The sequence below is a fragment of the Ranitomeya variabilis genome, chromosome 2, assembly GCF_051348905.1.
Source record: "Ranitomeya variabilis isolate aRanVar5 chromosome 2, aRanVar5.hap1, whole genome shotgun sequence".
NCBI lineage: Eukaryota > Metazoa > Chordata > Amphibia > Anura > Dendrobatidae > Ranitomeya > Ranitomeya variabilis.
The window spans coordinates 424,558,913-424,572,821 of record NC_135233.1 but is presented as its reverse complement, the minus strand read 5'-3'; the positions used below and the strand labels follow the sequence as shown (position 1 = coordinate 424,572,821).

The 13,909-nt window shown below is 46.8% G+C and overlaps 1 protein-coding gene across 1 annotated transcript in view; it reads left to right on the top strand.

Moving 5' to 3' along the window:
• The first annotated feature begins 2,312 nt into the window (after positions 1–2,312).
• Positions 2,313–13,909, top strand: part of OVCH2 (ovochymase 2) — a 39,584-nt gene continuing 27,987 nt past the window's right edge. The window contains exons 1-3 of the mRNA XM_077286664.1: positions 2,313–2,449; positions 10,843–10,949; positions 12,062–12,153. Of these exons, the coding sequence (XP_077142779.1) occupies positions 2,362–2,449; positions 10,843–10,949; positions 12,062–12,153 (287 nt within the window). The 5' untranslated portion in view covers positions 2,313–2,361. The remainder of the gene's footprint in view (positions 2,450–10,842; positions 10,950–12,061; positions 12,154–13,909) is intronic.

Below are 13,909 nucleotides of genomic sequence, written 5' to 3'. Positions count from 1 at the left end.
GGATCCCCTGCTGGCAATGAGAAGGCCCAATCTTGAGGGTCACCCCTGAGCAAGGAAATCACAATCCTAACCTGCTGAGCAGGGTCTCCAGCTGAACGAGACTTCAGGGACAAATAAAGCTTACAATTATTTCGGAAATTCTGGAAGCTAGCTCTATTCCCTGTGAAGAACTCCGGCAAAGGAATTCTCGGCTCAGATACCGGAGCATGTACCACAAAATCTTGTAAATTTTGTACTTTCGTGATGAGATTATTCAAACCCGCAGTTACACTCTGGAGATCCATTATTGTCAGGTGCACACAGAGCCATACAGAGATTAGGAGGAGAGAGAGAAAAAAAGACTGCAGCAAGGCAGACTGGAGGAAAAAAAAAAAAAAAAAAAAATTCCAGCAGACTTCTTATAACTCTCCTTTCACAACCTGGGTCTTTAACACTTTATTGGCCGGTCAAACTGTCATGATCTCTGCAGGCAGAGATCATAGCAAGCCTATAGAGGGACAAGCTCTCGGAAGATGGAACTATATTGACCATGAACTAAGCCTGCCGCGCAACTAGAAATAGCCAGGTAGCATTTCCTATTTATCGCTAGATGCCCAGCTCTGGCCTAAGACCTAAATAGCTAGCAGAGGGAAATATAAGACCTGGCTCACCTCTAGAGAAATATTCCAAAGAAGACAGTAGCCCCCCACATATAATGACGGTGAGTTCAGATGAAACAACAAACGCAGCAGGAAAATAGTCTTAGCAAATTTGAGGTCCGCTTACTAGATAGCAGAAGACAGATAGTATACTTTCATGGTCAGCAGAAAAACACTAACAAAACACCATCCAGAGATTACCTTAAACTCTGGCATTAACTCATAACGCCAGAGTAGCAATCCCTGATCAACGAGAGCTTTCCAGACACAGTAACAAAACTTCAGCTGTGAACTGGAACAAATAGGCAAAACAAAACATGGACAAAAGTCCAACTTATCTAGTAGTAGTCTAGAAGCAGGAACAAGCACTGAGAGGCATCAGATAACATTGTTGACCGGCAAGAAACCACCAGAGAAATGAGCTTAAATAGCGACACCCACTACTGATGGAACCAGGTGAAACAGGAAAGAGGATGACAAGTCCAATTCCACAAGCGGCCACCGGGGGAGCCCAGAATCCAAATTCACAACAGGTTCCCCAAGGTCTGGAATCGGTCCTTCTCCACAATCTTCCTCAGGGTTCGGTCACCTCTTCTCGTTGTACAGCGTTTTCTGCCACATTGTTTCCTTCCAACAGACTTACCATTGAGATGCCTTGATACAGCACTCTGGGAACAGCCTATTTGTTGAGAAATTTCTTTCTGGGTCTTACCCTCTTGCTTGAGGGTGTCAATGATGGCCTTCTTGACATCTGTCAGGTCGCTAGTCTTACCCATGATGGGGGTTTTGAGTAATGAACCAGGCAGGGAGTTTTTAAAAGCCTCAGGTATCTTTTGCATGTGTTTAGAGTTAATTAGTTGATTCAGAAGATTAGGGTAATAGGTCATTTAGAGAACGTTTTCTTGATATGCTAATTTATTGACACAGGTTTTTTGGGTTATCAGGAGTTGTATGCCAAAATCATCAGTATTAAAACAATAAAAGACCTGACAAATTTCAGTTGGTGGATAATGAATCTATAGTATATGAAAGTTTAATTGTAATCATTACATTATGGTAAATAATGAAATTTAACACTATATGCTAATTTTTTTAGAAGGACCTGTATATGTTTTTTTTTCGCCCTCCACATGTACAACGGCTGCACTTCATGGACGGTGCCAGCGAGAACAAAAACTCCACATGGTACTTCGTGCCTCGGGCGGGCTGCAAATTTCACGTATCCAATACAACACAGTTTAGGGGCTGTGTCTTTTGTAAGTGACCGGTGGAGCGTCTTGGGACGGTCCTTATACTTGGGTGGGCTGTCCAGACTATCATATGTGACCACTACATGCCGTAATACACACCAGACGTACGTTTTCTTGTGAAAGTCTTCGGGAACATCCATCATGGTCCCCAGAATGAGAATGACCGTTTCCGGGATCTCTTATCTTTCTCGGCTTTGTTTTCTGCCCTCCCACCTCTTTCGTTCCCTCACTTTATATTCCTTTCCACTTACGCTTGATCACATTTCCCAGGTTAAGGTAATTGCTGGAATAAAGTAAAGTTCCGCACCAGGCACAGGACACAATGGTTGGCTACACCTGGCAATGCAGGATGTGCCGTGAAAAGTCAATAATCAACCAGGCTGCTCCTCAATCAGTGCCAGCTCTCTCACGGAGGACCAGAGCCGCCTATAAAACTGCTACCAGCCGCACGTCGGAGATTTCCATGGGAGAACATGGCGGACACATCTCTTTCTTATGCTGTTATCTTGCTGACAGTGATGAGCCACACAGAGCGAGGAGAAACTAGCAACTATGGCAGACGTAAGTGCGGTTCCAGACGGAGTGTTCCCGGACTTCGCTTTTATGACTCTTACTATATTATTACTTTATTTCTGTATCGGAGGTTCTTGTAGGAACGTTATTATTTCACGGTCACATGGACACCGCCATAGATGCTTGGTTCCCCCTACTGTAGGAAATCTTCTGTTGTGTGTGTATATTGGACCAGTAATGTCACCCAAGGGGGGCATAGAGCGCAGTCCCTTCTGGAGGCTGAAGGCTTCCCTCTGCTGAATTTGAGGAGTCGAGAATATGAAGTGAGGCGTAATAGTTCATGGGCCATGTTACAGATTTTGCATTGGAGTGTTATGCCTCTGTATAGAGCTCCTATGTTGTGCCAGGAGGTGTCATGTGCATGGTGTGTATATATGGCACCACTTTCTCTACCATAAGCAATAATTCTACCCTTGGCAAAATACTGACCGCCTGAAGCCGCCAAGCTCAGCGCCTCAGTATTAATGTGCAACCTACAAGCTCAGCGTCTCAGTATTAATATGAAGCCGCCAAGCTGAGCGCCTCAGTATTAATATGAAGCCACCAAGCTGAGCGCCTCAGCATTAATGTGAATCCGCCAAGTTCAGCGCCTTCAGTATTAATGTGAAGCTGCCAAGCTCAGCGCCAGTACTCTTGTGTAACTTACAAGCTCAGCGACAGTATTCTTGTGTAACTTACAAGCTCAGCGCCAGTATTCTCGTGTAACTTACAAGCTGAGCGCCAGTATTCTTGTGTAACTTACAAGCTCAGTGCCAGTATTCTTGTGTAACTTACAAGCTCAGTGCCAGTATTCTTGTGTAACTTACAAGCTCAGTGCCAGTATTCTTGTGTAACTTACAAGCTCAGCGCCAGTATTCTTGTGTAACTTACAAGCTCAGTGCCAGTATTCTTGTGTAACTTACAAGCTCAGTGCCAGTATTCTTGTGTAACTTACAAGCTCAGCGCCAGTATTCTTGTGTAACTTACAAGCTCAGCGCCAGTATTCTTGTGTAACTTACAAGCTCAGTGCCAGTATTCTTTTGTAATTTACAAGCTCAGTGCCAGTATTCTTGTGTAACTTACATGCTCAGCGCCAGTATTCTTGTGTAACTTACATGCTCAGCGCCAGTATTCTTGTGTAACTTACAAGCTCAGTGCCAGTATTCTTGTGTAACTTACAAGCTGAGTGCCAGTATTCTTTTGTAACTTACAAGCTCAGTGCCAGTATTCTTGTGTAACTTACAAGCTGAGTGCCAGTATTCTTTTGTAACGTACAAGCTCAGTGCCAGTATTCTTGTGTAACTTACAAGCTCAGTGTCAGTATTCTTGTGTAGCCTACAAGCTCAGTGCCAGTATTCTTGTGTGATTGACAGCGAGCTGTTTATGTACACATATAGAAAATAATGTTGTGGGACCGCCCCCTGGACTCCTAGGTCCTAAAAAAGCAGACACTAAAATAAGTATTTTACAAGTTTTATTAAATCCTTAGACATGATGAATGTATAAGTTCCATTTATATGTATAAATTGCAGCTGCCAATGTATCCTATCCTACAGTTAGGTCTAGAAATATTTGGATAGAGACACAACTTTTGGCATCTTAGTTGTTTACCAAAACATATTCAAGATCCAGTTCTATAATCAATATGGGGTTAAAGTGTCGACTCTCAGCTGTAATTTTGATGGGTTTTCGCATCCTAATTGAAGGAAGGGTTTAATATGGAGTCGCCACTTTTTAAAGGGATCTAAAGTAATTGGACAGTTATATCAGAAGCTCTTTAATGGGCTATTGCATCATCGGTTAAGGCTTCTTTCACACTAGCGTCGGGCTCGGCCCGTCGCCGTGCGTCGCATGCGCGGTCGGAAAAAGCGGACCGTCGGGAGCAAAAAACGTTACATGTAACGTTTTTTGCTCCCGACGGTCCGCCACAGCACGGCGCAACCGTCGCACGACGGTTGCGACGAGTGTCATTGCGTCGCTAATGTTAGTCAATGCCGAAAAACCGCATCCTGCAAGCACTTTTGCAGGATGCGTTTTTTCGGCAAAAGGACGCATTTGCAACGTAATGCAGTTAACGCTAGTGTGAAAGTAGCCTAAGCAAGTAAAAGGTATGAAGCTGATTCCAGGTATGGCATTCGCATTTGGAAGCTGTTGCTGTGAACCCACAACATGCAGTCAAAGGAGTTCTCAATGGAAGAGAAACAGACAATCATTAGGCTGAAAAAAAAGAAGAAATCCACCAGAGAGAGCGAGGAACAGCCAAATCAGCATTTTGTTAATTCTAGAAAAAAAAAAAGAGCACCCTGGTGAGCTTAGGAACTCAAAAAGACTTGGACGTCCCCAGAAGACTACAGTGATGAATGATCACAGAATCCTTCCCATGGTGAAGAAAAAGTCTTTCACAACAAGTCTACCATAAAGAGAAGATTTCATGAGGGCAATGTAAAGTTTCTCTTACTGAGAGTGTTGGGGGACACTCACTTGGCCGCGATATTCAAGCACACGGGCACGGGTTTATAAAACAAAGCAGTCCATGCGGTTTATTAAACTTCATAAACCGGGGTACGCACAGTTCATAACATGAAACACAACAGGCACCAACTGGTGATATTTACTTGCAGCTTCTAACACTTCAGTGTACGGCTTTGCCTCCCGGCCACTAACACGCTGGTCCTCCCTTAACCAGTTCCCAAGGGAGACCACATAGTTCATAGAACTTCACAAGCACTACCGGCCTGTACGATACCTGACGGGAGCTCCGGCTCCACCTGCTAGCTCCTTGCCAGTCCACACCTCCGGGTAAGCTGCCTTACAGGGATCACCAACTTGCCTGGCCGGCACACACTAGTTAGTCCAGACCTCACCGAAGGACTCCAGCTTCCCCACACTCCGTTAACACTCTTCTGGGTAAGCTGCCTAACAGGGATCCCCAACTTGCCTGTCCGGCATACAGTAGTCAGTCCAGACCTCACCGAAGGACTCCAGCTTCCCCACACTCCGTTAACACTCTTCTGGGTAAGCTGCCTAACAGGGATCCCCAACTTGCCTGTCCGGCATACAGTAGTCAGTCCAGACCTCACCGAAGGACTCCAGCTTCCCCAGTTCCACTGTGCACTGCTCCGGGATCCGGTCCTCCTACTAGGACCTCCCACGCCAGCAGGTGCTTTCCAGGAAGCCTCCTCTCAGGCTTCCAACACAGGAACACACCGAGCCCTCAGGAACTCCCTCAGGGATTTTGCACTTGGACCCTTCAGGTCCAAACACTGGAACCACACAGGAACATGTGACCCACACTCTGGTCACGTTATGTACCTGTAACCACACCCACAGTAATGGATCACATGGACTGGTCACGTGATCCTGACATCACTGCAGGTCAATTCTCACGGCCTCAATACAACTCCGTGCAGATCCCGGGGAGACCATGCAGCGCCCCCTACCTGTTACAGGGGTTACTGCATCACATATATCACAGCAAATACTGAGGGGTCACCACAAGGGGCAAATCATTAATCGGCCTGAAAATAGAAAGGTCAGATTATTTTGCCAAAAACATCTAAAGAAGCCGCTCCGTTCTGGATAAGCAAAACAAAGATTAACCTATACCAGAATGATGGGAAGAAGAAAGTCTGGAGGACTTCAAGCCGTCATTCCTATAAAGCCTCACACAGGAGGAAACCAGTGATGGCGACATCCATGGCCTCCAGACTTCAGGCTTTCATTGCTGCAAAGCCTCACACAGGAGGAGACCAGTGATGGTGACATCCATGGCCTCCAGACTTCAGGGGCTCATTCCTGTAAAGCCTCACACAGGAGGAGACCAGTGATGATGTCCATGGCCTCCAGTCTTCAGGCCAGGGCCGGCCCGAGAGATTACGGCGCCCTAGGCGAAACTATTTTGTTGCTCCCCTACTATTTTTAACATACCTCCCAACTTTTAAAAATGGGAAAGAGAAACAAAGTTTGCGCGGCAAAATTTAGGCCACGCCTCTGGCCACACCCATTCATAACTAGCCACACCCATATCCACGTCCCAACCACACCCATTTAGCACTGCTGATCACACTGTTTCATATAGAATTATAAACAAAAAATATGGCCACACAGTGCTCCATACTGTATAATGGCCACACATGATGCTCCATACTGTATAATGGCCACACATGATGCTCCATACTGTATAATCGCCACACATGATGCTCCATACTGTATAATGGCCACACATGATGCTCCATACTGTATAATGGCCACACATGATGCTCCATACTGTATAATGACCACACATGATGCTCCATACTGTATAATGACCGCACATGATGCTCCATACTGTATAATGGCCACACATGATGCTCCATACTGTATAATGACCACACATTACACACAACAGTCATTGGACGTGGTATAAGTCATTGGACGTGGTATATCTCGATTTTTCCAAAGCGTTTGATACCGTGCCGCACAAGAGGTTGGTACACAAAATGAGAATGCTTGGTCTGGGGGAAAATGTGTGTAAATGGGTTAGTAACTGGCTTAGTGATAGAAAGCAGAGGGTGGTTATAAATGGTATAGTCTCTAACTGGGTCGCTGTGACCAGTGGGGTACCGCAGGGGTCGGTATTGGGACCTGTTCTCTTCAACATATTCATTAATGATCTGGTAGAAGGTTTACACAGTAAAATATTGATATTTGCAGATGATACAAAACTATGTAAAGCAGTTAATACAAGAGAAGATAGTATTCTGCTACAGATGGATCTGGATAAGTTGGAAACTTGGGCTGAAAGGTGGCAGATGAGGTTTAACAATGATAAATGTAAGGTTATACACATGGGAAGAAGGAATCAATATCACCATTACACACTGAACGGGAAACCACTGGGTAAATCTGACAGGGAGAAGGACTTGGGGATCCTAGTTAATGATAAACTTACCTGGAGCAGCCAGTGCCAGGCAGCAGCTGCCAAGGCAAACAGGATCATGGGGTGCATTAAAAGAGGTCTGGATACACATGATGAGAGCATTATACTGCCTCTGTACAAATCCCTAGTTAGACCGCACATGGAGTACTGTGTCCAGTTTTGGGCACCGGTGCTCAGGAAGGATATAATGGAACTAGAGAGAGTACAAAGGAGGGCAACAAAGTTAATAAAGGGGATGGGAGAACTACAATACCCAGATAGATTAGCGAAATTAGGATTATTTAGTCTAGAAAAAAGACGACTGAGGGGCGATCTAATAACCATGTATAAGTATATAAGGGGACAATACAAATATCTCGCTGAGGATCTGTTTATACCAAGGAAGGTGACGGGCACAAGGGGGCATTCTTTGCGTCTGGAGGAGAGAAGGTTTTTCCACCAACATAGAAGAGGATTCTTTACTGTTAGGGCAGTGAGAATCTGGAATTGCTTGCCTGAGGAGGTGGTGATTGCGAACTCAGTCGAGGGGTTCAAGAGAGGCCTGGATGTCTTCCTGGAGCAGAACAATATTGTATCATACAATTATTAGGTTCTGTAGAAGGATGTAGATCTGGGGATTTATTATGATGGAATATAGGAATATAGGCTGAACTGGATGGACAAATGTCTTTTTTCGGCCTTACTAACTATGTTACTATGTTACTATGTTACATGATGCTCCATACTGTATATTGGCCACACATGATACTTTCTACCGTATAATGGCCACACATAGCTACTCCTATACACGCAGCTGCGCTCCGTACACACGTGCTCCGCTCCATACACCTCGTACACACGCGGCTCCGCTCCGTACACCTCGTACACATTTAGCTCCGCTCCGTACACCTCATACACACAGCTCCGCTCCGTACACCTCATACACACATGGCTCCGATCCATACACCTCATACACATTCAGCTCCGCTCCATACACCTTTTGCCTTTTGAAAAGATTTTTTTATAATTTTTTCTATTTTTTCTCTGGCGCCCCCCCTTAGGGTTGGCGCCCTAGGCGGCCGCCTAGTTCGCCTATACGTTCGGGCTGGCCCTGCTTCAGGCTTTTATTGCTGCAAAGCCTCACACAGGAGGAGACCAGCGAAGGCGACATCCATGGCCCCCAGACTTCAGGCTTTCATAGCTGCAAAGCCTAACACAGGATGAACCAGCGATGGTGACAGCCATGGCCTTTAGACTTCAGGCCATCATTGCTGCAAAGAAAACACACCCACAGAAACAACACGGATCCCACACACGAAGTGTGCAGGTGTAAACAGATAGTTACCTTTACCCATGTATGTATAAGAGGACAATAACGTATACTCCGGAGAATTAATACCAAGCAAAAAAAGGAGTTCTATACGAAATTTAAAATGATTATTTTATTACCATAACTTGTAAAAAAGACATAAATAGTCCAAAGTTTTTTTACAAAAATTACAATCAAGGAAGAAAAGGAGACCCTAGTACAAAAAACATCCGAGTCACAGGGGGTATTCGGAGTCCCAGGCAACAACTATTTTTACCATGGGTAAGGAACTTTGTAATGCATTTGCGTTATAGCTGCACTATAACTGGCGCTTTTTATGTATGTGGTGGATGCATGTCCACTTGGACACCGGTACAGTTAAATTAATTACCTAGACCACATCTCTATGTGCTAGTATGGGTGCTCACTTATGTTTATATTCATACCATGGTATTCTTTACTTCCATTGCCTATGACTCGGATGTTTTTTGTACTAGGGTCTCCTTTTCTTCCTTGATTGTAATTTTTGTAAAAAAAACTTTGGACTATTTATGTCTTTTTTTACAAGTTATGGTAATAAAATAATCATTTTAAATTTCGTATAGAACTCCTTTTTTTGCTTGGCATCATTGCTGCAAAGCCTCACACGGGAGGGAACCAGCGATGGCGACATCCATGGCCCCAGACTTCAGGCTTTCATTGCTGCAAAGCCTCACACAGGAGGGAACCAGCGATGGCGACATCCATGGCCCCAGACTTCAGGCTTTCATTGCTGCAAAGCCTCACACAGGAGGGAACCAGCGATGGCGACATCCATGGCCCCAGACTTCAGGCTTTCATTGCTGCAAAGCCTCACACAGGAGGGAACCAGCGATGGCGACATCCATGGCCCCAGACTTCAGGCTTTCATTGCTGCAAAGCCTCACACAGGAGGGAAGCAGCGATGGTGACGTCCATGGCCTTCAGGCCATCATTGCTGCAAAGCCTCACACGGGAGGGAACCAGCGATGGTGACATCCATGGCCCCAGACTTCAGGCGTTCATTGCTGCAAAGCCTCACACAGGAGGGAAGCAGCGATGGCGACATCCATGGCCCCAGACTTCAGGCTTTCATTGCTGCAAAGCCTCACACAGGAGGGAAGCAGCGATGGTGACGTCCATGGCCTTCAGGCCATCATTGCTGCAAAGCCTCACACGGGAGGGAACCAGCGATGGCGACATCCATGGCCCCAGACTTCAGGCTTTCATTGCTGCAAAGCCTCACACAGGAGGGAAGCAGCGATGGTGACGTCCATGGCCTTCAGGCCATCATTGCTGCAAAGCCTCACACGGGAGGGAACCAGTGATGGTGACATCCATGGCCCCAGACTTCAGGCGTTCATTGCTGCAAAGCCTCACACAGGAGGGAAGCAGCGATGGCGACATCCATGGCCCCAGACTTCAGGCTTTCATTGCTGCAAAGCCTCACACAGGAGGGAACCAGCGATGGCGACATCCATGGCCCCAGACTTCAGGCGTTCATTGCTGCAAAGCCTCACACAGGAGGGAACCAGCGATGGCGACATCCATGGCCCCAGACTTCAGGCTTTCATTGCTGCAAAGCCTCACACAGGAGGGAAGGTGCGATGGTGACGTCCATGGCCTTCAGACCAGGCTATCATTGCTGCAAAGCCTCACACAGGAGGGAACCAGCGATGGTGACGTCCATGGCCTTCAGGCCATCATTGCTGCAAAGCCTCACACAGGAGGGAACCAGCGATGGTGACGTCCATGGCCTCCAGACTTCAGACCGTCATTGCGGCAAAAGCCTCACACAGGAGGAGACCGGCGATGGTGACGTCCATAGTTTCCAGACTTCAGGCCATCATTGTGTTAAACGATTCTCTACAAAGGATTAAATATCAATATTTTATCTATGGGAAAGTGAATTTGTCCAATTACTTCTGAGCCCCTGAAATGAGGAGGAGTTGTAGGAAAATGGCTGCAATTCCTAAACGTTTCACCTTAGATTTCTGTTCAACACTTTTAATTATACCTGAAAGTCTCCACTTCAGTTGTCTCAGTTGTTTCATTTTCAATAAAAAATAGCAAAATAGTGAACTGCAGAGCTGAAATCACAAAGATTTGTCACTGGACAACAATTTCTGGGGACCTAACTGTATACACAGAAAATATACGTAACCCCTATTGCCTTAGTTTCTAGGTGTGGACAGCGTCCGGCTGCCAGTGAATCAATCAACTACAGTCTGCTCTCACGTATTGTCGGAGGAACAGCTGCAAAGAAAGAGGAATGTCCGTGGATAGTAAGCGACAATCATATGCAATATCTCTCTCCCCCTCTCTCTTCTCAGTTTTGGAGATTGTAGCAAGGAGAGGGTTGTACAGAGCAGATCAGAATGTTGAGAGGTCAGAAAGCATCTACATTCTCTGGGAGGGCAGAGCTAAAAGGGTGTACTGTAGATGAGGGAGAAAGCACATGAAGAGGAAATCACTAGAGGGTTGAAGCTTTGCTTATACATAGGAGCTAGTGCAGGCCGAAGCATCATGGACACACAGCCTTCACATCCAGCATATGTTACTAGGGGGGACACAATCACAAGAGAAAAGTCTCAAATCAGGGGAAAGAGAATTAAGGAATGGAGATTGCAAGATGAAACATAGGCTACATTCACTCTGTGCCCAGCTTTGCTTTTATGGTCTCGGAATCATTGAAAAATGTGATTCCGACGTTTTGCCCTGTGGACAGAGCCATTCAGTACAATGAGAAAAACAAATGGACTCACTCTGTGCTCCTCTGCAGTGGTATCCATATTTTTAGATGGGCACCAGGACATAGTAGACTATTGTCTTGTGCCCATCTGAAAAGACTGACTTCACCGCAAAAGAGCACAAACGGGGTCCATTACAATTCCATTAGTCTCGTTGGACTTTATGGCTCTATCTCGGGCACATCTGAGTCTCGTTTTTCAGGGAGCCTCAGACAGACACCATAAAGCACAGATGAGTGCTGCATAAAGGACAGGTGAGAGCCGCGTAAAGCACAGATGAGCGCTGCGTAAAGCACAGATGAGCGCTGCATAAAGCACAGATGAGCGCTGCATAAAGCACAGATGAGCGCTGCGTAAAGCACAGATGCACGCTGCGTAAAGCACAGATGAGCGCTGCGTAAAGCACAGCTGAGTGCTGCGTAAAGCACAGATGAGCGCTGCGTAAAGCACAGATGAGTGCTGTGTAAGTCAAGCCAAAGTGCAGCTTTTTAACTCAAGATATAGACATTAATGCAAGTAAAAAATACCAAGCCCTAGTTGTCCATAGCCTTCCGAGCTGTGTGCAGTTCGGCCATCCAGCACTACTAGTTCTGTATGCTCATCTTGTATGAAACTACCACGATTAAAAAATATTTTTATTTTTTTAGGCTTCATTGAAAAAAGATGGGAAACACTTCTGTGGAGCAACAATTATTAGTGATAACCGTGTAGTAACAGCTGCTCACTGCTTAATGGACAAGTAAGGGACTGCTTTCTGTATTTCAGAAATTGAAGGACATCTGATGATGTGATAGACGAGCTGAAAATCATGTTATATATTTCTCTTACCTCTTAAAAAAGTGTGCCGACCACTAGCTGCCCACTGCCTGTTGTCAATTGTAATCCATCTCTAATAGCCATGACAAGTACAGGAAGCAGGAGCCAGCATACAGGAAGTGGGGGTGGGTCTGTCTACAGGAGATGGGGGTGGGTCTGTCTACAGGAGATGGGGGTGGGTCTGTCTACAGGAGATGGGGGTGGGTCTGCCTACAGGAAGTAGGTGCAGGTCTGTCTACAGGAAGTGGGTGCTGGTCTGTCTACAGGAAGTGGGGGCTGGTCTGTCTACAGGAGATGGAGGCGGGTCTGTCTACAGGAAGTGAGGCAGCTCTGCCTACAGGAAGTGGTTGTGGGTCTGTATCTATGGGATGGGCTGGTGGGTCTGCCTGCGGGATGAGGGGAAGGGTTTGCTTACAGGAAGAAGGGGCGAGTATGTCGCTACAAGAAGAGGGGAGGAAGGTCTGTCTCTACAAGAAGTGGGGGGCGGATCTGTCTATACAAGAAGTGGGGGGGGCGGGTCTGTCTCTACAAGAAGTGGGGAGGAAGGTCTGTCTCTACAAGAAGTGGGGGGCGGATCTGTCTATACAAGAAGTGGGGGGGGCGGGTCTGTCTCTACAAGAAGTGGGGGGCCGGTCTGTCTCTACAAGAAGTGGGGGGTGGGTCTGTCTCTACAAGAAGTGGGGGCGGATCTGTTTCTACAAGAAGTGGGGGGGCGGGTCTGTCTCTACAAGAAGTGGGGAGGAAGGTCTGTCTTTACACGAAGTGGGGAGGAAGGTCTGTCTCTACAAGAAGTGGGGGGCCGGTCTGTCTCTACAAGAAGTTGGGGGTGGGCCTGTCTCTACAAGAAGTGGGGGGCCGGTCTGTCTCTACAAGAACTGGGGAGGAAGGTCTGTCTCTACAAGAAGTGGGGGGCCGGTCTGTCTCTACAAGAAGTGAGGGGTGGGTCTGTCTCTACAAAAAGTGGGGGGCCGGGTCTGTCTCTACAAGAAGTGGGGGGCCGGTCTGTCTCTACAAGAAGTGGGGGAGCGGGTCTGTCTCTACAAGAAGTGGGGTGCCGGTCTGTCTCTACAAGAAGTGGGGGAGCGGGTCTGTCTCTACAAGAAGTGGGGGGCGGATCTGTCTATACAAGAAGTGGGGGGGCAGGTCTGTCTCTACAAGAAGTGGGGGGGCCGGTCTGTCTCTAAAAGAAGTGGGGGGCAGGTCTGTCTCTACAAGAAGTGGGGGATGGGTCTGTCTCTCTATAACAAGTAGTGGGCTTGTCTGTCTCTACAAGAAGTGGGGAGGAAGGTCTGTCTCTACAAGAAGTGGGGGAGTGGGTCTGTCTCTACAAGAAGTGGAGGTGTGGGCCTGTGTCTACAAGAAGTGGTGGATAGGTCTGCCCAGGGCCGGACCGGCCATCTGGCAATTCTGGCAAATGCCAGAAGGGCCAGTCTGGTCGTGGGCTGCCTTGTCTGCTACGTTGTTAACAGAATCGGTGTTCTCAAGACACCCATACTGTTAAGAGTTGTGATGGGGGTATCTTTAGAAATATTGGTCTTGTAGTAAATCTTCCTTTCCTCCATCCAGGATAATGTTAGTAATATATCCCATCTGGTTCATGGGGACAGCATGGGCATGTGTGATTTCAAATGCCAGGGCTGAATTTCAGCCCCAGTCCGTACCTGGGTCTGCCTCTCTAT